The following is a 26,341-nucleotide window of genomic DNA, read 5'->3' on the forward strand; positions in this document are numbered from 1 at the left end:
CTGCACACTGCGACCAGTGGTACCAGGTGTCACCTCGTCCCTTCAGCTGGACTGCCATCGTGGTGCGAGCTGTCACCTCGTATGGGCCTGTCCACCTGGGCTCTTTCCACTTCTGCTTGATTACCTTCAGCCACACCGCTTTTGCGTCTGGGACAGACCTGTCCACAGTGTCCACTCCTGTTGCAACCTGTTGTGTGAAACCTGAGACAAGAGCTTTTAGTTCTTTCCAATGTTCTGCATGAGTTCTGTTACTTTTTATGTTTTCTTCCGCCGGGATCGCTGTCCAGGGCGCTGGAAACTGTCTTCCAGTCAGCAGCTCATATGGCGTGAATCCTGTGGATTGGTTAACAGAACATCTTATGATCATTAAAGCAATTGGCAGGGCTGCAACCCAATTTAGCCCCATCTGTGCACAGATTTTAGCTAATTTGTTTTTCAAATTTAGGTTCATTCTTTCTACTTTTCCTTGGGACTGAGGATGATACACTGTCCCAAACCTATGTTGCACCCCCACATCTGTTCTACTTCTGCCAAATCTTTGTTTTTAAAATGGGTCCCATTATCTGACCGAATTCGTTTGGGAAACCCATGTCTGGGGATGTAATGATTGATCAAACACTTCATCACACTTTTGGCATCCTCCCTCTTTGTGGCCCATGCCTCTGGTCAGCCGGTCAGAGCATCTACACTCACCAACAAATACCTGATTCCTCCTGGACCCACGTCGATCATGTCAGTGAAGTCGATGACAATCTCTTCTCCTGGTCTCTCTGGAATGGGAAACTTACCTGCTTCCGGTTTTATCACCGGCTTTGGATTGTGCATCCCGCAAATCAGGCACATCCTGGCTTTCTCTTTAATCATGTCTTTCAAAAATGAGTGCCACCAATGGCACAGATGTCTCTCCATCTGAGCCACACCCACATGACTGAGCCCATGTGCTTCGGTGATCTTTTGTTTTGCCAGTTTTGTGGTCAGCACAGGTCGCCCGTCAGGTCCTCTCCACAGACCTCCTTCTTTCCACGCTACTCTGTTCTGCCACACCCCCTTTTCCTCTGGGGATGCCTCCTCCTGCGCCTTTCTGGCCTCCTCCATCATGTTGACTCCTGGTTCCTACTCTACACTTACTTGCACCATCTGCCTTCGTCCTTTATATCCTGCAGCCTCCTTTGCGGCTTCATCGGCTTTCTGATTTCCTTTGGCCACCATGTTCGTTCCTTGAGAGTGGCCTTTACATTTTATAATACTTACCTCTTCCGGATCTTCCAGGGCCTGTTACAGTTCCTCCATTTCCTTCTTATGGCAAATGGGTGCATTTCCTGGAGTCCTGAATCCTGCCCTTCTCCATTGAGCGAGCTCCACATGGGCTGCTCCAAAGGCGTAGGCTGAATCCGTGTAAATGTTCACTCTCTTCCCTTTACCGAGTCTCAGGGCTCGGCTTAATGCTATTACTTCTGCTCTCTGAGCCCACTGCTGCCCTTCAATCCTCCTGGCCTCTTTGACCTCAAATCCAGTCCCATTTCTGCAGACTACAGTGTAACCTGCTTTCAGTCCTTCATCTCGATGACAACATCCATCTGTAAACCAGTCCTCAGCTCGTGGGATGGGCTCCGCCTTCAGGTCTGCTCTGATCTTTTCTTCGGCTTCTGCTCTTTTGGCGTAGTCGTGCAGTTCCCCTGACCCCATTAAATTTGCCATGTTGATTCCTTCATGTGTGAATGTCAGATTTGGATTATCTAGGACTTTACTCAGTCTCTGCTGTGTCAATGGTGTCATAGTGAATGCTTGTGAGTTAACATAAGCCATTACACTGTGTGTGGTCAGTACTCTCAATGGATGTTCTCTCACTATATGTGCTGTTTTCTGTATGATCTTTGCTACCCCAGCTACATGTTGTGTGCATGTAGGATGTCTCGTCTGTATTGGATTCAATCTAATGCTGACATACATAAGTACATCTCTCCCCCCTCCCCCTTTTTTTCTGAAACAACACCCCATTTACTACCCCGTGTGTTTCAGAAACATCCAGGTAGAATGGTTCATCGTAGTTGGGTGTGGCAAGTTCAGTTGCTCTTGACAGGTCTTGTTTCAGTGAGATAAATGCCGACTCAGTGGCGGATGTCCATGGCAATTCAGCCTTAAGGACACCACATCTCTCAAAGGAGCCGTCTTTCCCCGCATAATTTGGGATAAACTGCCTGCTGTATCCTGTCAAACCTAAAAATGAAAGCGCTCCTTAACCGTGGATGGTTTTGGGTGTGTCAAAATCTGATCTCTGTGTGTGTTAAGCAATTCCACTGATTTATGAGCAATAACACGGCCCAGAAATGTTACTTCTGGTCGAACCAACTGCAGCTTTTCTTTACTGACTTTGAACCCACATTTGGCGAGTCTGTTCAGTATTGTGAGCAAGGCCGCCATACACGCGGAGGCTGACGGCGCCGCAATGAGTAGGTCATCAACATACTGCACCAGTGTGCACCCCTCTGGTAGGTGACATAGTGACAGAGCGTCTTTCAGCACGTGGTTAAAAATGCCGGGAGACAGCGCAAACCCTTGTGGTAATCGTGTGTATCTGAATTGTCGCCCCTTATATGTGAATGAAAAAATGTCCCTGAGAGAGTCATGTAAAGGGAGACAGAAAAATGCATTAGCTAGGTCAATGCACGTGAACCACTTTGATCTGGTGTTATGGCTGTCAGTGCTGTGTAAGGATTTGGAACGGGCACAGTATAAGTAAGGAGAACGGAGTTAATGGCCCTCAGGTCATGCGCCATTCTGTACTTCCCTGTCCCATGCTCCACCGGCAAAATGGGTGTATTCCAAAAGGATTGTGAGGGCTCAAGCACTCCTACTTTCAGTAACCCTTCAATGGATGGTTTCTGCAATCCCCTCCTCTGCTTCTGGCTTGTGTCTATACTGTGGTTTCCAGATTGGTGCTTCAGACTTCAGCTGGAATAGGATGGGCGAACAACTCGCCAGGCCCACATCCGTGGGTCCTGCGGACCACAAAGTGTCAGGGAGAGTTGAGAGCGCGGCCACCGCATCAGGATGATCTGTTCTTTCTCTTCCATGTGTTCTGGAAATTTGCTCATGTTCTAGTACCACTGCGTCGTTTGAAAGGCAAGTTATACAATAAGTTTTGCATTTCACTGCATACCAAACATCTGGAATCTGTGTGGCTTGCCACCAGGCTTCGTCCAATGCTCTCTTGACCATTGTCCCCATCTCCTTCGCCTGATGACCCTCATGGACCGCCAATGTGATATGGGGCGCTGAATCAGGTCCCATTTTATACCAAGGCCATTGTTCGTCCGTGAATTTTACTGCTGCAGCGACACCTTCTGGGCCTACATAGATCTTGTGTGAACACACATTCCAAGTCTGACCTTCGAGATCAGACTGGAAATTTTCTCGGTAAATGTCATCACCATCCGTATGTCTGTGAAGGTTCTCAGTCATCCAGGTCATCGTAGTCAAAGGAGCTTGCAAAGAAAAGCATCTGGACTTCTTTAAATTGCTTGAAGGCGTTTCACCTCTCATCCGAGAAGCTTCTTCAGTTCTAAGGTCAAATGGCGGAGAGTCCCAGATTTAAACCCAGTAGGAGTATCCCCCCAAAGAGGGACAAAAGGACCCCCTGATGATCCTTTAATCACATGAGCCAAGGTGTGAAAACGGGTGTGGGTCCCAATCAGCCAGGGTTTCAGGTGAGCTCATTGTGAAACCTGGCCCCACCTTATCATGCGATTTCCTGAGGTCAGGAATCATCATCCCTATCATAAAAGAGGGGGACGTGGTACAAATCACGGGGTGGGGAGTAGACGGCCAGGCTCATGATCCAGGGTTTCCACAGCTGGTATTGTCTTAAAATGCCTTCCTCCACTAGCCGTCCCCAGTATATGTCGGCTGTAGGTTGTGCACAGTCTTGTACCAGATATTGGTTCTTTGAGTGTGTCCCCAGGCGAACTGTGTTCCTCCTGGAAGTGTTACTGTTAGTCCATCTGCAGAACACATGATTGTGGCTCCCAGTTTAATGAGCAGGTCCCTGCCCATCAGATTTACAGGCACTTGGGGAGACACCACATATCTGTGCTTCAAAGTCTGTTTTCCCAGCTTTGTTAGGGCTGGATCAGTTACTGGCAGAGTCATTGTGGAACCCCAGAGAAACCCACCACACTCACCGTGTGATTGGAGAGTGTTGCACTGCTTGGTGTCACTCTCAGTGTTGAGTAAGTTGCTCCAGTGTCCACCAAGAAGGTCATTTCTGTGCCTTCTACGGTCATTGACAACATAGGATCTGCCATTCCCATGCTGTCTGGTCTCTGTGGGTCCTGTCTATACTGCTCCTCCCAGCAGCCCCAGTCAGCCACGGGGTACTGAGTCACAGGTGCTGCGCCTGGATTTGGAGCCTGATGTCCCAGCCTTTGTGCTCCTCTGCCTCTGGGAGCTCCACGTGCCTGTGTTGGATGATATTGTCCTTGTTGTGTTAGAGTAGGGCACTCCCGAGCCCAGTGTCCTTGTGCTCCACACCTGTAGCACGTATTTGGATCCAGCATTGGTCCCCCCGGACCACGCCCCCTTTGTCCACCCCTTCCGTATCCACCACGCCCTCTCTGCGATATGCCGGCCCCCCAATTCCCCACGGGTCGTCTTTGCCTTGGTCCATTGGCAGGCCATCGGTCATCAGGATATAGATTTGGTTCCAGATCCGGCCAATCAGGCGTCGGATCGCCCTGGGGCCTCGCCACCAGCATTTTCTTAGTTCCCTCCTTACTTTCTTTTTTCTTTTCATTTGCTGTGTTTCTGGCCTCAGCCAGTTGCAGTCTCAACAGCTGTGCCTGCGCCTCCTCTAGCTCCCTTTTCTTATTGGTCGCTTCATCCTGCTCCAGCTGAAGCCGATCTATTACATGTCTCTCCCATTTTGTGGAATCTGCGACCGCAAAATCTGGATTCTTTTCTAGGTCGGTTCTCACCTGTTCTGGCAGACCTGCCAACACTGCTGCGCTGAACCACGCCCTGTGTTCTCCCCCCTGTCCAGGGTGTTCTCCTGTCTGAGTGATCCACTGCTCCTTTGCACGTTCTATAAATTCTTTTGGAGTGTGTTCTGGGCTCCAGACTATTTTAGGTGTTATTAAATCCAGTTCTTTTATATTCGTCACAGCAATTAAAAATCCACCCCAGTATTAACAACAATGAGCTTTCATCAAATCTCCCCAAACTTTACTTTTATTTATCCCAAATTACCCAAAATTATCATGGGCATGTCACCTGAAATCTACTTAACAGATTTTATAATTTACTTTAATTTCCCCACTTCTGAGCCAATTTGACGGTTAGATCTTCCACTCGGCGGACAGATAATTTAGAATTCATCCAATGTGCACAAATTTGCGTTTTCTTTGAACAGGCTTGTGCCTACCTTTAAATCTTTTAGACCGGTCTCCTGTCCGCCTCATATCAGATCGTACCTTAAACTCCGAATTTGTCCTCTCAGCCGCAAAAGAATCCGGGTCACTGGCACCAAGTATTAAATCCAGTTCCTTTGTATTCTTTACGGCCAAAAAAGGACACGGCTCAAAGTGGTCTTTTACTCAAAAAATGATCTTTAATTTTACATATTCTGGAATATAGAGACTGAGCACAGAGACGACATCGGCCACAGTCTCAAGCAGAAACAGGAAGCCAGGTTTTTTATGTACTTCTCGACGTCACACCCACTTTAAGTTTCGATCAAACACTCTGCTTAGTTTCACTTTCTGCCTGAAAAAGAATGCTCTGCAAAAGCATGTAGTTTCCTGTCAGCCTGCAACCTAGTTTTACACTGAAATCTGGGCCTCTCTTATATATAAAACAATATAATCAGCAAATAAGCATTAAATACATATTTTATTTCTTAACAGTGTGGTACCAGTGTTTGGGGTAGGGTACTTATCATGCACAGCGTTAGCGAGAGCATTCTGCACCCTGTCATAGGGGACATCGTTTGCTGCGCACGAGGTTCCTGCTATCTCTTCCACATCGGCGAGGCCTCCTCCTCTCATGCATCGCCCACCTACTACTCGGAAATCCCCTAGGGCCAGTTCTTCTCCCTCCGTTAGACTCTGTAACTTCCTCAGCCACGCGGCCCCTCCCTCAGTAATTGGGGGCAGCTGCTTAACCAGTGCCTCCAGGTCTCTGATGTTGTATGGCTGATACACTGGTCCTCCCGTCGGTCCCATCAGCAAAGGCATAGAGAGCCGCTCCTTTCCTGTGTCAAACAGCACCTCCTTAGCCTGTCTCTCTGTACTGCTCTGGCTTTGATTCTCTTAAAAATTGACTGTCTCTTTCCTCCACCATCACCCAATATTCTTCGAGAGTGCAGAATCTTGGGGCCCAGGTCAGCTTCAGGGCTCATGGTGGTCCCCTCAGCCCTATGTGGTGGTGAAGCAGGTGTTTTCCGATGTTCTGCAGCCAGCATCCTAAGGTCATTCCCTAGCTCCTCTAAATCTTCCTCCAATACTCTCTCCTCCATTTGTTTCACCCTTTCCCTTATCTCTGCAAGGGTTTCTCGGTCCTTGTACACTTTTCCAATGACCACACCTTCCCATTGGTCTTCCAAGGATTTGTCTCCAGCTGGTCTCTGGGAATCCCTCTTACTCATATGAGCTGGCAAAACCTGGAGCTCCGGCCCGTTTTCATCCTCCTCCGATGTCGCGTCCTCAGTCCATGTTCCCATAGCTGCCACTTCCTGCCTTATGCCCTCCAGTGTGGCCAAGTCTGGATGTGTAGGGGCCTCAGTTTGAGCTACTTCCACAGCTCTGTCTGGGCTAAAGTGTGAAGGGGGAAGTAGGGTCGAGCTCTTAGTCATAATGCTGCCCTGTGGTGTCCCAGCTGCTGGTTGGGGCTGGATCACCCCTGCTGTAGCTCTCTCTGTCTGCTTAGTGGGTTGCTTGCTGTCGTACTGGAAATCCACAAATCCTCCCTTCACTGTTCCTGTTTCTCCTCCCGGTCAACACTGGAAGAGCGTACGGAGGAGGGGCACTGGGCAGCTGTGTGAGACAGGGGTATGCGGATGGCGATGCTAGCTCAGCAGTGGCTCTTGTTTGTCCCTCCTTTTCAGGCAAAGGTCCAGCCTCGTCCACTTCTTCCTTCATCCAATGAGCTACCCCCTGACACATAATCATGAACTTGCAATACTTACCATGTTTTTCTTTCAGTGTCTTCCTTTCTGATTTTGCTTTTCTGTTCACAGACCGACCCACGGCTTCCTCGTCTAATTCTTTCATCCTCTTTTCACATTTCCCACCTTAATCCTTGAAGATCAGATGTAGAGGTACTTTGTCCTCTAAAGTTTTTTGTTGGCTCTCATATAATTTCTTTACCTCCTCTTCCATTTCCTTGCATTCCCGGGCGGTCTCCTTTGGTGTTCCCTTGCATGTCATCTTAATGGCTTTTTTTAACTGTTCCACTTGGTCCTTCAGTGGCTTATACCTCTTCTCTCCACTGGATGTCACCCTTGTGCTGTCAGCCATTTTGAATTCTCCCTTAGCCTCACAAAATGGCTGCTCGTGAACTCCTCCCTCTGGGTTCCCCCACGGTACTTCCTTCTTCGCAGTCAGAAGCATGCTGGCTGCTCCAGCGCTCACTTCCTCTGCTCTCTAGCACCCGCTCTGCACCTGCACTCACCGCTGTCTCACCCACGCTCAAGTTTCTATTTCCACCACACAATTATAAACTCGTGGCTCTCAAAAGAAAACAGAACTTAACTCCACGTCGACAATTTAACCACACCAAACCACTGAAAGTTTGCTCTCCCAGTCACTCTATCGGCTATTGCAAAGCTTAAAAATAGAACTAAACCACATGCACAAGCGCTTCTTCACACTAAATGCAGAGAAGAAATAAAACAAACCACACGCCACCGTTTTCTTCACACTGCGTAAAATATCAAAATAAACCACACACTTCTGCCTTCTTCAGACCAAATAAAAAATGTCAAACATGAATCACACAATTGTTCCTTTGCAGTTATATGGTTAGCACAAAAGCAACATTTTTCTTCTCACAACAATTCTCTCAATGAAAACTCCTCATAAGATATTACGCCACCCGTCACAACTTGCAACCACAAAACAGAACCGTAATATTCACTCTCACGGTCCTTAAAAGCCAACAACCATAACCAAAATTATTCAAGCAAAATTAGCAAAACTCTTTTGTCATATTTTCTTTAGCACACAATAACACAATTCATCAAAGCCACCAACTTCAACGCAGTTTAACACAGTTCATCAGCACACCATGCACCTCTTTTAATTCAGCTCCTCAACAGATTTCACACAATACTTTTAACACAATTTTAACACCATTCACTCAGCTCCTGTATCAGATCCTCTTCACACACCACACAATCCTCTATCACACTTTCAAAACAATATGCACTTCTGACCATACACCCAAAGAACAAATTTACACTTAACTATATATTCTCACATTTATACACATAACAAAAGACACCAAATGCCAAGACACATTATTCAACGTTTCCATAACACAACTTCACATTCTCTCCCCAGTCGTTCCTACACAATTTCAACAAATTTAAAAGCTTATCTGCCCAGGTCCTACCTTGCTGACCAATTAACCCGTTTCTGTCCCAGACAGGGGCCAGATTTCTAAGTCCTATATTAATTTAAAAGCGTTTCCCGCAGCTTGACCGGAAGCTTTACTTTACCGGCGTCTCTCGCCTGAAGTTTCACCGGCCACTCTACGTTAAGGTGGTCACGCCCGAGGCCCGGCCTCTTCAATCAAACAATGCACCAAAAGTGGTCCCTGACCACTGGTTGTTAACCAAGATCCCAAGTCTTAGCAGTGACCAACTGGGATAATCCTGACGCTGCAGGGTCTCGTCACGCGTCCGTAACAAGAAGGGGGTTCCCACCCCTGAACTTGTGTGTACTCCTAGGGATCGCTCTCCCCGTCCTAAATTAATTTGAACAAATTTAAAAACACCACTGGGGACTCTAACCGCCAGTTTACTGATGTCCAGGCCTAGTCTTCTGCCCAAAATGGGAACTCAAATCCCTTAAACAAGTGCCTAATTATCTACTCTAATCTCTTTGCTCATGGCTGACACAACACAGTTAACATTACACACATGAACATCAAAGTTAAAATTCCCCCAATATTAACAGCAATAAATTTTCATCAGAAATTTCCCCAGACCTTACTTTTATTGTCACAAATTACCCCCAAAATCACCACAGACATGTCACCAGAAATCCACTGAGCAGACTTTTAATTTAGCTTGGTTTTCCAATATAGCACCCTTTGGATATTTCTTTGATCAACAGGCGGTGCTTACCTTTCTGTCAAAGGCCCATCCACTCAGTTGACCTGCTGGCTCCCGTCCGTCCGCTTTGACCACCACTGGACCTCGGCTTTCGCCGTCCAAACCTCCAAAAGACGTCTCTCCTCAATCCGGGTCACGGCACCAAAAACTGTCCCGAGTTCTTTGATTGAGGTGTGAGACAAACAACCACTGGTCCAGATGAGTTCAGTCAAAACAATGATTTTATTGAACACACGCGTAGGAAGATGTACACCATCACATTGTCAGCATAGATCTCCGCTAGAAAGCACACTTCAAATGGTTTTTGTATGTCAGGGTTCACGCCCCAACTTGCGTCAAGCAGATACATAACATGCATAGATTACAGTTAATGACAGTTGCTACATTTCTTTTGTTGACAACCTTTTTTCTCTTTGACTCCCATCACCCCCTGGAACACAAACTTGGAGTAATCAGGACCTTACACCACCGGGCAGAACATGTTCCCTCTAAGCCTGAAGGGAAAAAGAAGGAACACACACATGTAAAGGAAGCACTTAAAACATGCGGTTATCCTAATTGGGCGTTTATAAAGACAGCATAGATGCACAGAAAAGAAGATCAGACACCAGCGAAGGAGGATAAGAAAGACAGACGCAGCAACATTGTCATCCCCTATGTAGCCGGTGTATCAGAGAAACTCAGGAGAGTTTTCTCCAAGCATGACATCCCAGTGTACTTCAGACACAGCAACACACTCAGACAAAAACTGGTTCACCCGAACTTCAAAACTCCAAAACACAAACTTAACAATGTGGTGTATGCTGTACAGCAGGGGTCCCCAATCCCAGTCCACGAGGGCCAGTGTCCCTGCAGGTTTTAGATCTCACCCTGGGTCAACACACCTGAATCACATGATTAGTTCATTACCAGGCCTCTGGAGAACTTCAACATGTTGAGAAGGTCATTTATCCATTTAAATCAGCTGTGATGGATCAAGGACACATCTAAAACCTGCAGGGACACCGGCCCTCGTGGACTGGGATTGGGGACCCCTGCTGTACTGTGTAGGGAGGAATGCCCAGACCTCTACATTAGAGAGACCAAACAGCCACTTCACAAGCGCATGGCACAACATAGAAGAGCCACCTCCATGGGACAAGACTCAGCAGTCCATCTGCATCTTAAGGATAAAGGTCACTCCTTCGAGGATGCCAATGTTCACATTTTGGACAGAGAGGACAGATGGTTTGAAAGAGGAGTGAAAGAAGCCATCTATGTCCACTGTGAGCGACCATCTTTGAACAGAGGCGGTGGTTTATGAAACCAACTGTCTGCCATCTATAATCCAGTTTTGAGATCCTTCCCAGACGCCTTGACGCCCACTCACACCCTGGGCCATCTGACCTCAGGAAATCACATGATAGGGTGGGGCCAGGTTTCACAATGAGCTCACCCGAAACCCTGGCTGATTGTGACCCACACCCATTTTCACACCTCGGCTCATGTGATTAGGTAGAGGATCATCAGGGGGTCCTTTGTCCCTCTTTGGGGGGAAACTCCCACTGGGTTTAAATCTGGGACTCTCCACCATTTGACCCTAGAACTGAAGAAACTTCTTGGATGAGAAGTGAAACGTCTTCAAGCAATGTAAAGAAGTCCAGACGCTTTTCTTTCCAAGCTCCTTAGACTACAATGACCTGGATGACTGAGAACCTTCACAGACACGTTGACAACCTTAAACACACTTAAAGAGCCGCCTTCAACCGTTTTCACTCCAGGTGTTTCCTGTTGCTCGTTCTCTTTACGTTTATCTCTGGAACATCATGAGCACGTCCTGTACCAAAACTGTTGCTATGCAGGCACAAAATGCAGTTGCAAGCAATATGCATCTTACCTCTAACCTAGAAATGAGTCTATGTGTTGTCTGTGTCTGTAAGCGTGTTTGCATTGACCTTTACTGCACTCTGAGTCACTTTTCACAATAGGTCATAAGGACAGTCCCGCCAGATGAAGCTTATGACCCTCAAAAGATTGAATGCTAACTCTTTATGAGCACATTTCCAATATGTATAAGAAAATGATTATGTTTACTTCACTTAATAAAAGTTTTACCAAAATGCCACTACTCAAGCTTAATGAAAAATGATATATTTCCCACAATGGATATCATTATACATTGCAGCATTTATCTTTCCTTCAACCCTCACTAGTCTCCCAGTTCCTCCTTCTGAAAGACATCCCCACAGCATGATTCTACAGGGTGGGCCATTTATATGGATACACCGTAATAAAATGGGAATGGTTGGTGATATTAAAGTCCTGTTTGTGGCACATTAGTATATGTGAGGGGGCAAACTCCTCAAGATGGGTGGTGACCATGGTTGTTTTTTCAATAGGAAGAGGGCCATGTGACACATCAAACTTATTGGTAATGTCACAAGGAAAACAATGGTGTGCTTGGTTTCAACATAACTTTATTCTTTCATGAGTTATTTACAAGTTTCTCTTTGTTCACAGCCACTGACATGTCGAAGAGGTTAACACGTGAGGAGCCGATCGAAACTGTGTTGATATCTGGTGAACGCAGTAACCGGGTCATTGCAGCAGATTTCAATGCAAGACACCCTACGAGACCACCCATCTCCCATGCTACAGTTAGCAAACTGCTTGCTAAGTTTCATGAAACTGGTTCAGTGTTGGATTTGCCAAAATATGGACGCAAGAAAACTGTCACTAATGAAGAAACATCAGTGGCTGTCCTAGCTTCATTCAGCAAGAGCCCACAGCGTAGCACTCGCTGCATGTCACTGGAGAGTGGCATAAGTCGAACATCCCTTCGGCGGATATTAGCTACTCACAAATGGCACCCTTACAAACTCCAGCTACTGCAGCATCTCAATGAGGATGATCCAGATCGGCGCACAGAATTTGCAGAATGGGCAAAACAAAAATTGGAACAGGACCCTCAGTTCACGCAGAAGATTTTGTTCAGTGATGAGGCAAACTTTTATGTGAATGGTGAAGTTAACAAACAAAACCACTGCTATTGGTCTGACACTAACCCACATTGGATGGATCCCTCCAAGACTGTTGGAACAACAAAAGTGATGGTTTGGTGTGGTATATGAGGTACAACGATAGTGGGTCCATTCTTCATCAATGGAAACCTCAAGGCCACTGGATATTTGAAATTGCTACATGATGATGTCTTTCCCTCTTTATGCACTGAAGCTGGCGCGTTCCCTGAGTTTTTCCAGCAAGATGTGCACCACCACATTATGGGTGCCAGGTCCGAGCATTCCTAGATGAACAGTTTCCTGGAAAGTGGATTGGTCGTCGTGGGCCAGTTGAATGGCCCCCAAGGTCTCCCGATCTGACCCCCTTAGACTTTTATCTTTGGGGTCATCTGAAGGCAATTGTCTATGGTGTGAAGATATGAGATGTGCAGCACCTGAAACTACGGATACTGGATGCCTGTGCTGGCATTTCTCCTGCGGTGTTGCTATCAGTGTGTGAAGAGTGGGAGAAGAGGGTTGCATTGACAATCCAGCACAATGGGCAGCACATTGAACACATTTTATAAGTGGTCAGAAACTTGCAAATAACTCATGAAAGAATAAAGTTACGTTGAAACCAAGCACACCATTGTTTTTCTTGTGACATTACCAATAAGTTTGATGTGTCACATGGCCCTCTTCCTATTGAAAAAACAAAAGTTGTATCCAAGATGGCCGACTTCTAAATGGCCACCATGGTCGCCACCCATCTTGAGGAGTTTGCCCCCTCACATATACTAATGTGCCACAAACAGGATTTTAATATTACCAAATATTCCCATTTTATTACAATGTATCCATATAAATGGCCCACCCTGTATATCACCATGATTCCCTGTAGCGATGGTATTGAGCATCAGATGAGCTGTGGCTGGTTTCTTCCAGACATGATGCTTGGCAATCAGGCCAAAAAGTTCAATCTTCATTTCCTCAGACCAAAGAATTTTGTTACTCATGGTCTGAGAGTCCTTGGTATGCTGTGTAGCAAACTCTTGAGCCTTTTACTGAGGAATCTCTTTCGTCTGGCCATGCTACCATACAGGCCTGATTGGTGGAGTGCTGCAAAAATGGCTGTCTTTCTGGAAGGTTCACAAAGCTACCCTGGAGCTCTGTCAGATTGAGTATTAGGTTCTTGGTGACATCTATAACTAAGGACTTCTACCCCACTCCCTCAGCTCCCTAACCCTTTGCTGAGCAGCCAGCTTTAGGAAGAGTCATGGTGGTTCTAAATGTCTATTTATGAATAATGCAAGCCGCTGTGCTCATTTGGGACCTTCAGAAATGTTTCTGTACTCTTCCCCAGATCCGTGCCTCAATACAGTCCAGGCTCAAAGGTCTACAGACAATTCCTTCTTATAGCTACATGTTATTTGTTTGTATTTTCATTTTGAATAAATTTGCAAGAATTTCAAGGAAACTCATTTTAGGGTATTCTGTGTAGAAATTCAAGGTGAAAAATGATTTTAATCCATTTTGGGATAAGGCTGTAATATGACAAAATGTGGAACAAGTGAAGCACTGTGAATGCTGCCCATTTGCACTATATACACAGTATCTGTGTGTTTTCAGCTGAACCCAGGAGTGTTACCTCAGTGTGAGCAGTACTTCAAAGAGCAAGGTTTTGACACTAAGTTCCAAAATGGACGAGTCATTTTAGTTCGGCGGGCTCAACAACTTGCCCAGCGACAGAAAAGGAGAAAGAGATTGGTGAGATCCATTTCTTGTTACACGTTAATGCTTTGATCAGTGGGAGACTATAGGCCGTGTCCAAATTCGCAGGCTGCATCCTTCCAAGGCAGCAAAGACTAGAAGTGCAAGGCTGTGAAATTGGATGGTCTAGCCTACAACCTGGGGTTCCTGTTACCTGGCAACAATGACAGTAGCAGCTACTGCTGTGGTGGTCAGAATGTTCGACAGAAATACAGAAAATCTTTCTTTTATTGTGTTTTTTCATCTGCATGTGAATCTGGGCACTGAGTCCCTTTAACCAACAATGATGCTAAGTTTAGCTAGTTTGGAAGAGTAGCTCATGAGACTAGTCTCATTTCATTTTGAGAGTACAAATATAATAGGTCTCATTAACTTGCGGGATGAAAGCACAATTTTCTTATTAGAATGATGGGACGTACTTTCATTTTAACAAGAGAGAAAAAAAGAGAAAATGGGAAACAGGACATAAGATCCGCAGAAATGTTGGGCTTTATAACAAAGGTGACAGGCTCAGGTTGTAACTAACCAAAGTTTGCATGACCCAATTAAGTGGTGATATGACTAATATCATGTAACTTAGATGAAGGTTAAGTAATTTTGATGTTTTAAGATTATTTGGTATGCTAACATGTGGTCCACTGGATATTTGGGTGAGGTAAAAACCCAGTACTTACTTTTAAGTTTATGTCTGGACTGCTTTGCTACAACCATCTGTCATTTTTTCCAAAAAGTTGCTTCAACCTTAGATTCACAATGAACCCTGGATTCGAACACCATGTTCGAACATAAGAGTGTCCATAAGTGCACGTGGCACCAGAACGTTCTAGGCCATAGGTCGATGATCAATTTTGTAATCGTATCACCAGACCTGTGGCCATATGTTCTGGACACTCGGGTAAAGAGAGGGGCTGAGCTGTCAACTGATCACCATCTGGTGGTGAGTTGGATCAGGTGGCAGGGGAGGACACTGGACAGACATGGCGCAGTTAAACGTATAGTGAGGGTGTGCTGGGAACGCCTGGCAGAGGCCCCCAGTCCGTGAGATTTTAAACGCACACCTCTGGCAGAGCTTCAACAGCATTCCAAGGGAGACTGGGGACATTGAGTCCAAATGGACCATGTTCAGCACCTCCATTGCCAAAACTGCTGCACTGCGCTGCGGTTGGTGCCGTCATGGTGGTAACCCCCAAACCAAATGGTGGACACCAGAGGTGAAGGGAGCCACCAGGCTGAAGAAGGAGTCATATTGAAGGAGTCCTTAGTTAGCCTGTGGGACTTCGGAGGCAGCCGCGTACGGAACGTGGTTCAGGTAGTGGCTGATGCAAAAACTTGGGTGTGGGAGGAGTTTGGAGAGCCCATGGAAAAAGACTTTCAGAAGGCTTCGAAGAGATTCTGGTAAACCGTCAGGCGATTCAGGAGTGAAAAGCGGTGCTCTACCTGCACTGTGTATAGTGCAGGTAGAGTGCTGCTGACTTCGACTGAGAAAATTGTCGGGCAGTGGAAGGAATACTTTGGGGACCTCCTTAATCCCACTGGCATGTCTTCTGTGAAGTAAGCAGAGTCTGGGGAGTGGGATGACCTACCAATCTCCGAGGGTGAGATCACTGAGGCAGTTAAACAACTCCTTGGTGGCAGACCCCTTAGGGTGGATGAGGTCTGCCCTGAGTTTGGATGGTGTAGGGCTGTCCTGGTTGACACACCTCTGCAATGTTGCATGGAGATCAGGGGTGGTACCTCTGGGTTGACAGACTGGGGTGGTGGTTCCCATCTTTAAGAAAGGAGACCAGAGGTTGTGTTCCAACTATAGGGGGATCACACTCCTCAGCCTCCCTGGGAACGTCTATGCCAGGGTGTTGGAAAGTAGAGTCTGTCCTTTAGTCAAACCTCAGATACAGGAGGAACAATGCGGTTTTCATCCTGGTCGTGGAAAACCGGACCAGCTCTTTATCCTCTCAAGGATACTTGAGGGTGCATGGGAGTTTGCCCAGCCAGTGTTTTGGCTGTGGATATGTGTTGTGTGGACTTGGAGAAGGCATTCGACCGTGTCCCTCAGAGTTTCCTGTGGGGTGTGCTCCAGGAGTATGGGGTGTTTGGCCCATTGCTACAAGCCATTCAATCCTTATACAACCATTGCAAGAGCTTAGTCTGCATAGACCAAGGGGCGGTCGTGGCTCAAGAGTTGGGAGTTCGCCTTGTAATCGGAAGGTTGCTGGTTCGAGCCCCAGCTTGGACAGTCTTGGTTGTTGTGTCCTTGGGCAAGACACTTCACCCGTTGCCTACTGGTGGTGGTCAGAGGGCCCGGTGGCGCCAGTGTCCGGCAGCCTCATTCACACACTGGTAATTGCCATTACCACACACTGGTAATTGCCATTACCAGTGTGTGAATGGGTGGATGACTGGTTGTGTAAAGCGCTTTGGGGTCATTAGGGACTAGTAAAGCGCTATACAGGCCATTGACCATTTTTACCAAAGACGGTATTTAGTGGGACGCATTCCCAGTGGGTGATGGGCTCCGCTAGGCCTGCCCTTTGTCACCGATTCTGTTCAAAATTTTTATGGACAGAATTTATAGGTGTAGCCAAATGGCAGAAGGCTTTCACCTGGATGGTCTCAGAATCTTATCTCTGCTTTTCGCGGATGATGTGGTTTTGTTGGCTTCATCGGGTGATGGCCTCCAGCTCACACTGGAACGGTTCACAGCCGAGTGTGAAGTGGTGGGAATGAGAATCAGCACCTCCAAATCTGAGGCCATGGTCCTCAGCCAGAAGGGTTGGGGTGCCCACTCCAAGTCAGGGATGAGTGACTGCCCCAAGTGGAGGAGAGATCGACAGCCGGATTTGTGCTGCCGCTGCAGTGATGCGGACACTGTACCAGTCCATCGTGGTGAAGAGGGAGCTGAGTGTAAAAGCGAAACTCTCAATTTACCGGTTGATCTACATCCCTACCATCACCTATGGTCACAAACTGTGGGTAGTGACCGAAAGAAAGAGATCGTGGATACAAGTGGCAGAAATGGGCTTCCTCAGAAGGGTGGCTGGGCTCTCCCTTAGAGAGGTTCAGCCATCCAGGAGGGGCTCAGAGTAGAGCTGCTGCTCCTCCACATCGAAAGGAACCACTCTAGATGGTTCAAGCATCTGACAAGAATGCCTCCTGGGCGCCTCCTAGGTGAGGTGTTACAGGCATGTCCCATCAGGAGGAAGCCCTGGGGTAGACCAAGGACATGCTGGAGAGATTATATCTCTTGACTGGCTTGGGAATGCCTTGCTGTTCCCGCGGAAAAGCTGGAGGAGATGGCTGGGGAGAGGGAGGTCTGGGCTTCTCTGTTTAGGCTGCTGCTTCTCTGGGCCACGAAGGATACACTGGACCCTCCTTCAAAACCGGGGAAAAGGAGGAAGCATTTGTGGGTCACATTTGGAGCAGCCTTTGAATTTGGTGTGCCCTGATATAATCGTCCCACAAATGCGGTCTCCGAAGGATGCAGCCCCTGAATTTGGACACAGCCCAACTCATACAGTGGCTTGCAAAAGTATATCGGCCCCCTTGAACTTTTCCACATACTGTCACATTACAGCCACAAACATGAATCAATTTTATTAGAATTCCACATGAAAGACCAATACAAAGTGGTGTACACGTGAGAAGTGGAACGAAAATCATACATGATTCCAAACATTTTTTACAAATAAATAACTGCAAAGTGGGGTGTGCGTAATTATTCAGCCCCCTTTGGTCTGAGTGCAGTCAGTTGCCCATAGACATTGCCTGATGAGTGCTAATGACTAAATAGAGTGCACCTGTGTGTAATCTAATGTCAGTACAAATACAGCTGCTCTGTGACGGCCTCAGAGGTTGGCTAAGAGAATATTGGGAGCAACAACACCATGAAGTCCAAAGAACACACCAGACAGGTCAGGGATAAAGTTATTGAGAAATTTAAAGCAGGCTTAGGCTACAAAAAGATTTCCCAAGCCTTGAACATCCCATGGAGCACTGTTCAAGCCATCATTCAGAAATGGAAGGAGTATGGCACAACTGTAAACCTACCAAGACAAGGCCGTCCACCTAAACTCACAGGCCGAACAAGGAGAGCGCTGATCAGAAATGCAGCCAAGAGGCCCATGGTGACTCTGGACGAGCTGCAGAGATCTACAGCTCAGGTGGGGGAATCTGTCCATAGGACAACTATTAGTCGTGCACTGCACAAAGTTGGCCTTTATGGAAGAGTGGCAAGAAGAAAGCCATTGTTAACAGAAAACCATAAGAGCAGCTGTATTTGTACTGACATTAGATTACACACAGGTGCACTCTATTTAGTCATTAGCACTCATCAGGCAATGTCTATGGGCAACTGACTGCACTCAGACCAAAGGGGGCTGAATAATTACGCACACCCCACTTTGCAGTTATTTATTTGTAAAAAATGTTTGGAATCATGTATGATTTTTGTTCCACTTCTCACGTGTACACCACTTTGTATTGGTCTTTCACGTGGAATTCCAATAAAATTGATTCATGTTTGTGGCTGTAATGTGACAAAATATGGAAAAGTTCAAGGGGGCCGAATACTTTTGCAAGCCACTGTATGTTTCAGCTAATCAGATCGTCCTCTTTCCTCAGTGCGTCTGTTGTTTGTTTCCATCCAGCAGCAAACCAGCATCCCTCTGGTCCCCGGTTACACCCTGCAAATCATTCCCCGTCAGAGGGCATATCACCAGCCAGTAACCTGGACTGGCCTGGGATTGGTCAGAGTGTTCGAGGGGGTGGGGCTTAGATTTACTGTGGACAACCTCCCATCTTCGACTGATTACCAGCTGGTGATTTCCTATGAACCAGAGGTGAGGCGAATTTGAATACTAAACTTAATGTAAATGTACATGTTTAATAAAATTGATGGAATTGTCTTTCTCTATAAGTCATGTCAATTTATTATTTTCTCTAGTCTGCATCTGATTGGATGGCTTTAGTCAGTATCATCAAAGTGTCACAAGGCGATGGCGGCTGCAGCAGCAGTCCAACAGGAAGTAAAACTCTGATTCTACCTGGAAACCCCAGGTGAGAATCAGAAAACAGGGCGTCTATTACATCCATGAAGGTCACATAACTATTCAGATGTGAAATGAAGCAGGTTCTTTGAAACTAGCAGAATAAATTGTACAGGATATTGTACAGTCTCTGTGTGAGTTGTTTACAGAGGCCATGTTTAGGTGGTCTGTGGGTGACATGTTTGTGGCACAGGCAGCAGGCTCTGTATGTATATCAGTGATAGGGCGTAGCTGTGTGTGTATGATGATTTAATAAACTTTGCAGCCCCTTGTTGTCAGTCATAGTGCAGCTTGTGAACCAAACCAGGATGTACTGACAGAGGACTCTCAACAGAATATCTATAAAAGGAAAGCAGACAGCTAGCAGCTACAGCTAACGCACATGAACCAAATGTTGTGCCTTTTTACTCCTGGTTCCACATACAGAGACATTCTTACAAATTTTATTTGTGTGGGCTCCAAGGTTCTCTGAAGCTTTAATAGTGTACTTGTGTCAGAGATTGTGTCTCAGTAGCAGCAGTTTTTGTTTGTTTTTGCTGTTTGTTTTTCCAGACGAGGTATTCTGGACTCTCTGCTCTGTCTGAATGCTGGAGGTCACTATTTTGTGGATATCACCTTTTACAAACAGCCCAGATCTGATGGTTCACACATCCTAATTGACTCAGTAAGAAGTTCTTCATCTATTCAGATAAAGTGATTGACATATTCCCTAAAATCTTCCTGCTAACAGTAACTGTCCAATCATAGCTGAGCAATACTCTCTAGCTCTCTCTCTGTGCAAAAGCAAATTTGGGAAGATTGCATGGTTTCAATTTTTTCTCTTCAAAACTAAATGATGGCATCTGTCTATATGAGGTGATTTCTACATGTTTAATCGTGCCCCCTTTTTTTTTTCCAGATTAGTCTTTTTAATAGAATCGGGTCAGTCCAAAATTTCTGCTCTCAGAGCGACCTCGACACTTTTCACCAGTTTCACTGTACTGGATTGGCTGTCAAGCTTGGCTCTCAGGAGTCGCTACCTGAAGTCTGCGAGGGACTCATCATGAGCCTTTCAGCACAAATCCACAATGGAGCTGTCCGTAAGTAGCTGGACTGAGATCATCCAGAACTGAGACAGAAAGGAAAAGACAAGTGTTTTATATGTTTATTTCTGCACTTTACCTGCTGTCAGTTTGCAGGTGTAATGTTATTGGCTCTATTGGACCATCCTGCAGTAAACTGGGTGGGTTTTGTGAATGTAAGGCCAATGTGATTGGTCGTTGCTGCGATGCCTGTGCCCCAATGACGTTTGGCTTTGGACCTGAAGGCTGCAAACGTAAGAAACCAAACCCAGAGGGGAAACACTGCCTTTCATTTTCTCTCTGAGCGTCTGACAGTTGATTCACAATGAATTCTTCCCTGTTTGCAGGATGTGATTGTGACCCCCATGGCTCTGTGTCAGAGCTGTGCGATCAGGTCAGTGGTCAGTGTGCATGTCGTTCAGAGATGGCGGGTCAGCGCTGCGATCGCTGTCAGATGGGATTATGGGGATTCCCTTCCTGTCGATCGTGTGAATGTAATGGGCTGTCAGAGATGTGTGATGGACTTACCGGAGACTGTCTGAGCTGCAGGGAGAACACTACTGGACCCAGCTGTGAAAGGTTAGTCAATGACAAACAATGGTCTGTGAGGTCAGGTCCTTGATCATTAATATGCAAATTGTCATGATCAATGACCATGAGTACCATTCACAGAGAGTTGGGGAATGTCTGCAATCACAGCATTGTAAGATGGTGACAGATGTACCCTTGGGCCCCTCCTCGAGTCAGAGATGTAGTACATACTATACTCCATAATGATGAAGAACAGAGAGAACTAGAAAGTGCATTTTCTGAAGAAACTGCAGTGTGAATGCTTGAATCTGAAAGTATGCACTGAAATAAATTAATTGCTGAATTTTAAGTTAAAAATGTTGAATGAGATGAAAAATACAGAAATTTTAACCTGAAACAAAAGTGCTGAAATGCTAAAAGCTGACAATCACACAGAAGAAGTTGGAAAAGAGCTGAAAATGTTTAAATTGTAAATTAGAAAAACATAAGAAATGAGAAAAGAATATTTAGAGTCAGAAAACATCTGAATGGATATTAAAAGTTCATATTCTTTGAATCACTGAATGACTAAAATGTGATCCCTCCACTTGGATGCACACAGTTTTAAAAGTTTAAAAATCTGAGCTTTGAAAGACACGCTGTTGGGAAGAGAACAACGATGGCGACGTTTTGAGGGTAAAATGATGGCTGTAGAGCAAACACTGTGGACACAGCAGCAGTTGAAAGAGAAGTGTTTAAGATTAATCTTGGCAGAGTGAGAGACAGAGCTCGTTAAGCAGGCAGGTGTGAGCCTGGTTGCTATAGTGACTGCACCCAATGGCTCAGTACACACGCACACAGACATGCACCTCACTTTTGCTGCTTAAAATGAACAGAAAAGTCAGGCCGAAACAAATCGCTCCGAAATGAAAAGTACATGTCATATTGACAAAATTCTTTCACCGTGAGCGCCAGCAATGTCTAGTCTACTTAATTCTCAGTTTTCATGCCTGTGGAGTTTATTATATGGACGTGGTGACAGTGTAAAGACAGCCTGTACTTGTGATTTTCAAACGAACTTTCTGAGCCATTTTAACATTAGAGTCTATGGAAGAGTTGGAGGGAGGAGGCTGTGCTTTGGTGACATTTATGAAAGAACCATAACACCTAGTACAATAGCAAACACATTGGATGAAAGAGGACAGCGATGGCTACATTTTGAGGGTAAAATCATACCTGTAGACCAAACGCTGCGGACACAGCAGCAGTTTTAAGAAAATATTTTAAGATTAATTCCCCCCCTGCTCTCACTCTACCAGTTGAGCTGTCTCACTCTAGCGGCAACATTCCTTCCCATACACACCCATTATAAACTCTGAAACGGCTGAAAAAACATCATGAAACTTAAACTGGAACTGAAGAAAAAGTATAATAGATATTGAAAAGATAAATACAAGTTAAATAGTTGAATGTCTTGTCTTCGTTTTAAATTTTGAATGGTGGCTCTATGTCAACTTATGTGGAAGTAGTAAGAGTTTAAAAATGAGTAAGTTCAATGAGGATTTGAAGGGTCTCCCCATTGAAATACATGGGAAATTTTTGTTGAAAAAAGTTAAATAAAATTAAAAATATAAATGTTCAAAATGAGAAAAATAGAAGCAGTCAATTCCAAAAGACGAGGAATCTAATGGTGTTTGAATGGTTTTTCTAAGTTGAACGGTTTTGAAGGAGATAGACTGCAAAAAACGTACGGAATCCAGAATAAAATATAACTAGAAAGTGCATTTTCTGAAGAAACTGCAGTGTGAATGCTTGAATCTGAATGTGTGCACTGAAATGAATTAATTACTGAATATTAAGCTAAAAATGTTGAATGAACTGGAAAATACAGTTTTTAACCTGAAAACAAAAGTGCTGAACTGCTAAAAGCTGACAATCACACAGAAGAAGTTGAAAAATAGCTGAAAAGTTTTTCAATAAAAATTAGAAAAACCTAAGAAATGAGAAAATAAAATTTAGAGTCAAAAAACCTCTGAATGAATATTAAAAGTTCATATTCGTTGAATAACTGAATGACTAAAATGTGAACCCTCCACTTGGATCCACACAGTTTAAAAAGTTTGTATCTGAGCTTTGAAAGACACGGTGTTGGAAAGAGAAGAACGATGGCGACGTTTTGAGGGTAAAATGATGGCTGTAGAGCAAACACTGTGGACACAGCAGCAGTTGAAAGAGAAGTGTTTAAGATGAATCTTGGCAGAGTGAGAGACAGAGCTCGTTAGGCAGGCAGGTGTGAGCCTGGTTGCTATAGTGACTGCACCCAATGGCTCCATACACACACACAGAGACATGCACCTCACTTTTGCTGCTTAACACTAGAATTACTGAGCCTTTTTGCCCTGGTGCAAGTCCCTACTACTAGATTTACTAGCCTGCGCAGATTTGCGTAAATTCCCCCCGACCTTAACACCTCTTGGCACCCCGCTGAGATTTTCACAGGTCTTCAGCTCCATTGTTCTCCTGCTTTTGTTGTGCAAACACACCCTCCCCCAACCCCTAACCATGAGAGATTCAGGTCTTTCCTTCCCTGCAAGGCTACTTTCCTTCCTTACCTGCAGCGTACTATACATCATGGTAGTTTCTATGTGCAATATTTCTCATATGCAATATTAGTTCTTGTCAATCCTTGTCACTACATTGGATGCCTGGCCATAGACATATATACACAGAGTTGTACTTATATTTATATAGCTACACCTTATATAATATGCATAAAGTCTAGTTATACACACAGACACATCTATATATATATATATATATATATATATATATATATATATATATATATATATATATATATATATATATATATATATATATATATATATATATATATATATATATATATATATATATATATATATATATATGTGTGTGTATATGTGTGTGTATGTGTGTGTGTGTGTATGTGTGTGTGTGTGTATATGTGTGTGTGTGTATATGTGTGTGTGTGTGTATATATATGTGTGTGTGTGTGTATATATATATATATATATATGTGTGTGTGTGTATATATATATATATATATATATGTGTGTGTGTGTATATATATATATATATATATATGTGTGTGTGTGTATATATATATATATATATATATGTGTGTGTGTGTATATATATATATGTGTATGTGTGTGTGTGTGTATGTATGTATATATATATATATACACACACACACACACACACACACACACACACACACACACACACACACACATATATATGTATATACACACACACATATATATGTTTGTATAGTGTACTTTCTATATCGTGCTCTGTCCACTTTTTTGCAATGACAATGCAGATTTTCCACTTGTGGGACAAATAAATGCAGATTTGCTGTGTGTGTGTGTGTGTGTGTGTGTGTGCAACATTGGCATTTGTTTACTCAGATCCAAGGCAGGCCAAACCTCTGTGTTACAACCTACATACAAAAGACACACATTCACAATATATGGGTACACAAGTCTGTTTTATTTCAAAGTGTTTCAAACTTTACAGCGTTTGCAGACCCAGTGTCCATCATCCCTGCATTTGGCACAGGTGAACTTCTGACATGTTGCACAGGTAAACCTGCTGGGATTCCTGTTGCAGCTCTCTTGCACCTGGCACTGCGTTGTCTTTACAGTCCCTGGCACAGCAGCTGCAGCAGCTGCAGCAGCCTGCCTCTGTGCTAATATTTCCTTGTGCTGCATGAATCGGCAACGAAGTTGCTGAGCTAGAAGACTCAGAAACAATCTTCTTTTGCCTGTCCACCCTGTACATGCCTTGTACAAAATGTAGGCATTCACTGCCGCCAGGTCCAGCATATTGTAGAAAACCGCTACTGGCCACCTGCGTGTTGCTGATCTTACGGAATACATCCGTGCCATTTGGTCCAACACGTCTACACCACACTGTAAAAGCAGAGAGAGAGAGTCATGAGTATATGTTTTTTTCTATAGGCCTGTATAGCACACATCAGAAAACATTGTAGCACTGGTGTAAAATTGTACACACATTCACATACCTTCAGGTGGTTATAGTCTGTTATCATGTTGGGTTTCCTCTTTCTGCCGTCACTGATCGTCACGTCTTGGTGCATGGAACTTAGAACACACACAGTCTTGTTTTTTTTAGGTGCATAAATTGTCAAGGAGACACTGCCACTTCTAAGCACTGAAGTGGAGAATACCTCTCACTTTGCAGTATCTTTTGCAAGTTGAGGAAGTTCACGCCAGATTTTATTCACCGTGCCCAGTAACGTTGTTTTGCACTGCAGCAGTCTGTGCGACAGTAACAGTGAAGTAAAGAAATTGTCCGTTGTGACATATCTCCCATCATCCAAAAACGGCTCCATCAGTTTCATGACCACGTTCTCGGCCAGCCTCTCTCCCTTCTGACGACTGGGGTCCTTTCCCAAGTAAGGAGATGCACTGCAGACATATTTGGTGTCCAAATCCGTGGCCATCCAGAACTTGATCCCAAATTTGTCTGGCTTGGTTGCGATATACTGTGTGAATGGACAACGAACCTTGGTAGGGAACAGCTGTTCCCTACCAAGGTTCGTAGGGAAGCTGGCAACAACGGTCGTGCATTCAGTATAGTTGTGACTTCCGCAAGAAATGTGGTCAAAATCTCATGAGTAAGTTGAAGCATTTCTACCAGGCATTTCTGAAAGTTGTAACACAGAGGTTTGGCCTGCCTTGGATCTGAGCAACTCTGAGTGAGCAAATGCAAATGTGCCAGGCCTCAAGGATAATGGGTGGTTTGCACAACAAAAGCTGTAGGAGAAACAAGCTGACGACCTGTGAAAATCTCAGCAGGGGTGCTTAACACCTCGGGACTTGCACCAGAAAATAAAAAAGCCAGTAATTCTAGGGGGTGTTGGGTTTAGGGAAGTTACGCAAATTTGCGCAGGATAGTAAACCTAGTGTTAAAATGAACAGAAAAGTCAGGTCGAAACAAATCGCTCCCAAATGAAAAGTACAGGTCCTATTGACAAAATTCTTTCACCGTGAGCGACAGCAATGTCCAGTCTACCTAATTCTCAGTTTTCATGCTTGTGGAGTTTATTATATGGACGTGGTGACAGTGTAAAGACAGCCTGTACTTCTGGTTTTCAAACGAACCTTCTGAGCCATTTTAACATTAGAGTCTATGGAGGAGTTGGAGGGAGGAGGCTGTGCATTGGTGACATTTATGAAAGAACCATAACACCTACTACAATAGTAAACACATTGGATGAAAGAGGACAGCGATGGCTACGTTTTGAGGGTAAAATCATACCTGTAGAGCAAATGCCGCGGACACAGCAGTAGTTTTAAAAAAGATTTTAAGATTAATTTTTTTGCTTCTCTCACTCTAACGGTTGAGCTGTCTCACTCTGGCGGCAACATTCCGTCCCATACACACCCATTATAAACTCTGAAACGGGTGAAAAAACCTCATGAAACTTAAACTGGAATTGAAGAAAAAGTATAATAGATATTGAAAAGATAAATACAAGTTGAATAGTTGAATGTCTTGGCTTCGTTTTAAAGTTTGAATGGTGGCTCTATATCAACGTATGTGGAAGTAGTAAGAGTTTAAAAATGAGTGAGTTGA

At 44.8% G+C, this 26,341-nt stretch overlaps 1 protein-coding gene across 1 annotated transcript in view; it reads left to right on the top strand.

Annotated features, from left to right (window-relative positions):
* lamb4 (laminin, beta 4) overlaps window positions 1-26,341 on the top strand; it is a gene marked incomplete at its 5' end in the record, with an annotated part of 92,256 nt that overhangs the window by 24,429 nt on the left and 41,486 nt on the right. The window contains 7 exons of the mRNA XM_063477421.1: window positions 13,939-14,076; window positions 18,726-18,914; window positions 19,019-19,131; window positions 19,674-19,785; window positions 20,020-20,200; window positions 20,293-20,436; window positions 20,530-20,761. Coding sequence (XP_063333491.1) covers window positions 13,939-14,076; window positions 18,726-18,914; window positions 19,019-19,131; window positions 19,674-19,785; window positions 20,020-20,200; window positions 20,293-20,436; window positions 20,530-20,761 — 1,109 coding nt within the window. The remainder of the gene's footprint in view (window positions 1-13,938; window positions 14,077-18,725; window positions 18,915-19,018; window positions 19,132-19,673; window positions 19,786-20,019; window positions 20,201-20,292; window positions 20,437-20,529; window positions 20,762-26,341) is intronic.

This window comes from Pelmatolapia mariae, linkage group LG7 (assembly GCF_036321145.2).
Source record: "Pelmatolapia mariae isolate MD_Pm_ZW linkage group LG7, Pm_UMD_F_2, whole genome shotgun sequence".
Lineage (NCBI taxonomy): Eukaryota > Metazoa > Chordata > Actinopteri > Cichliformes > Cichlidae > Pelmatolapia > Pelmatolapia mariae.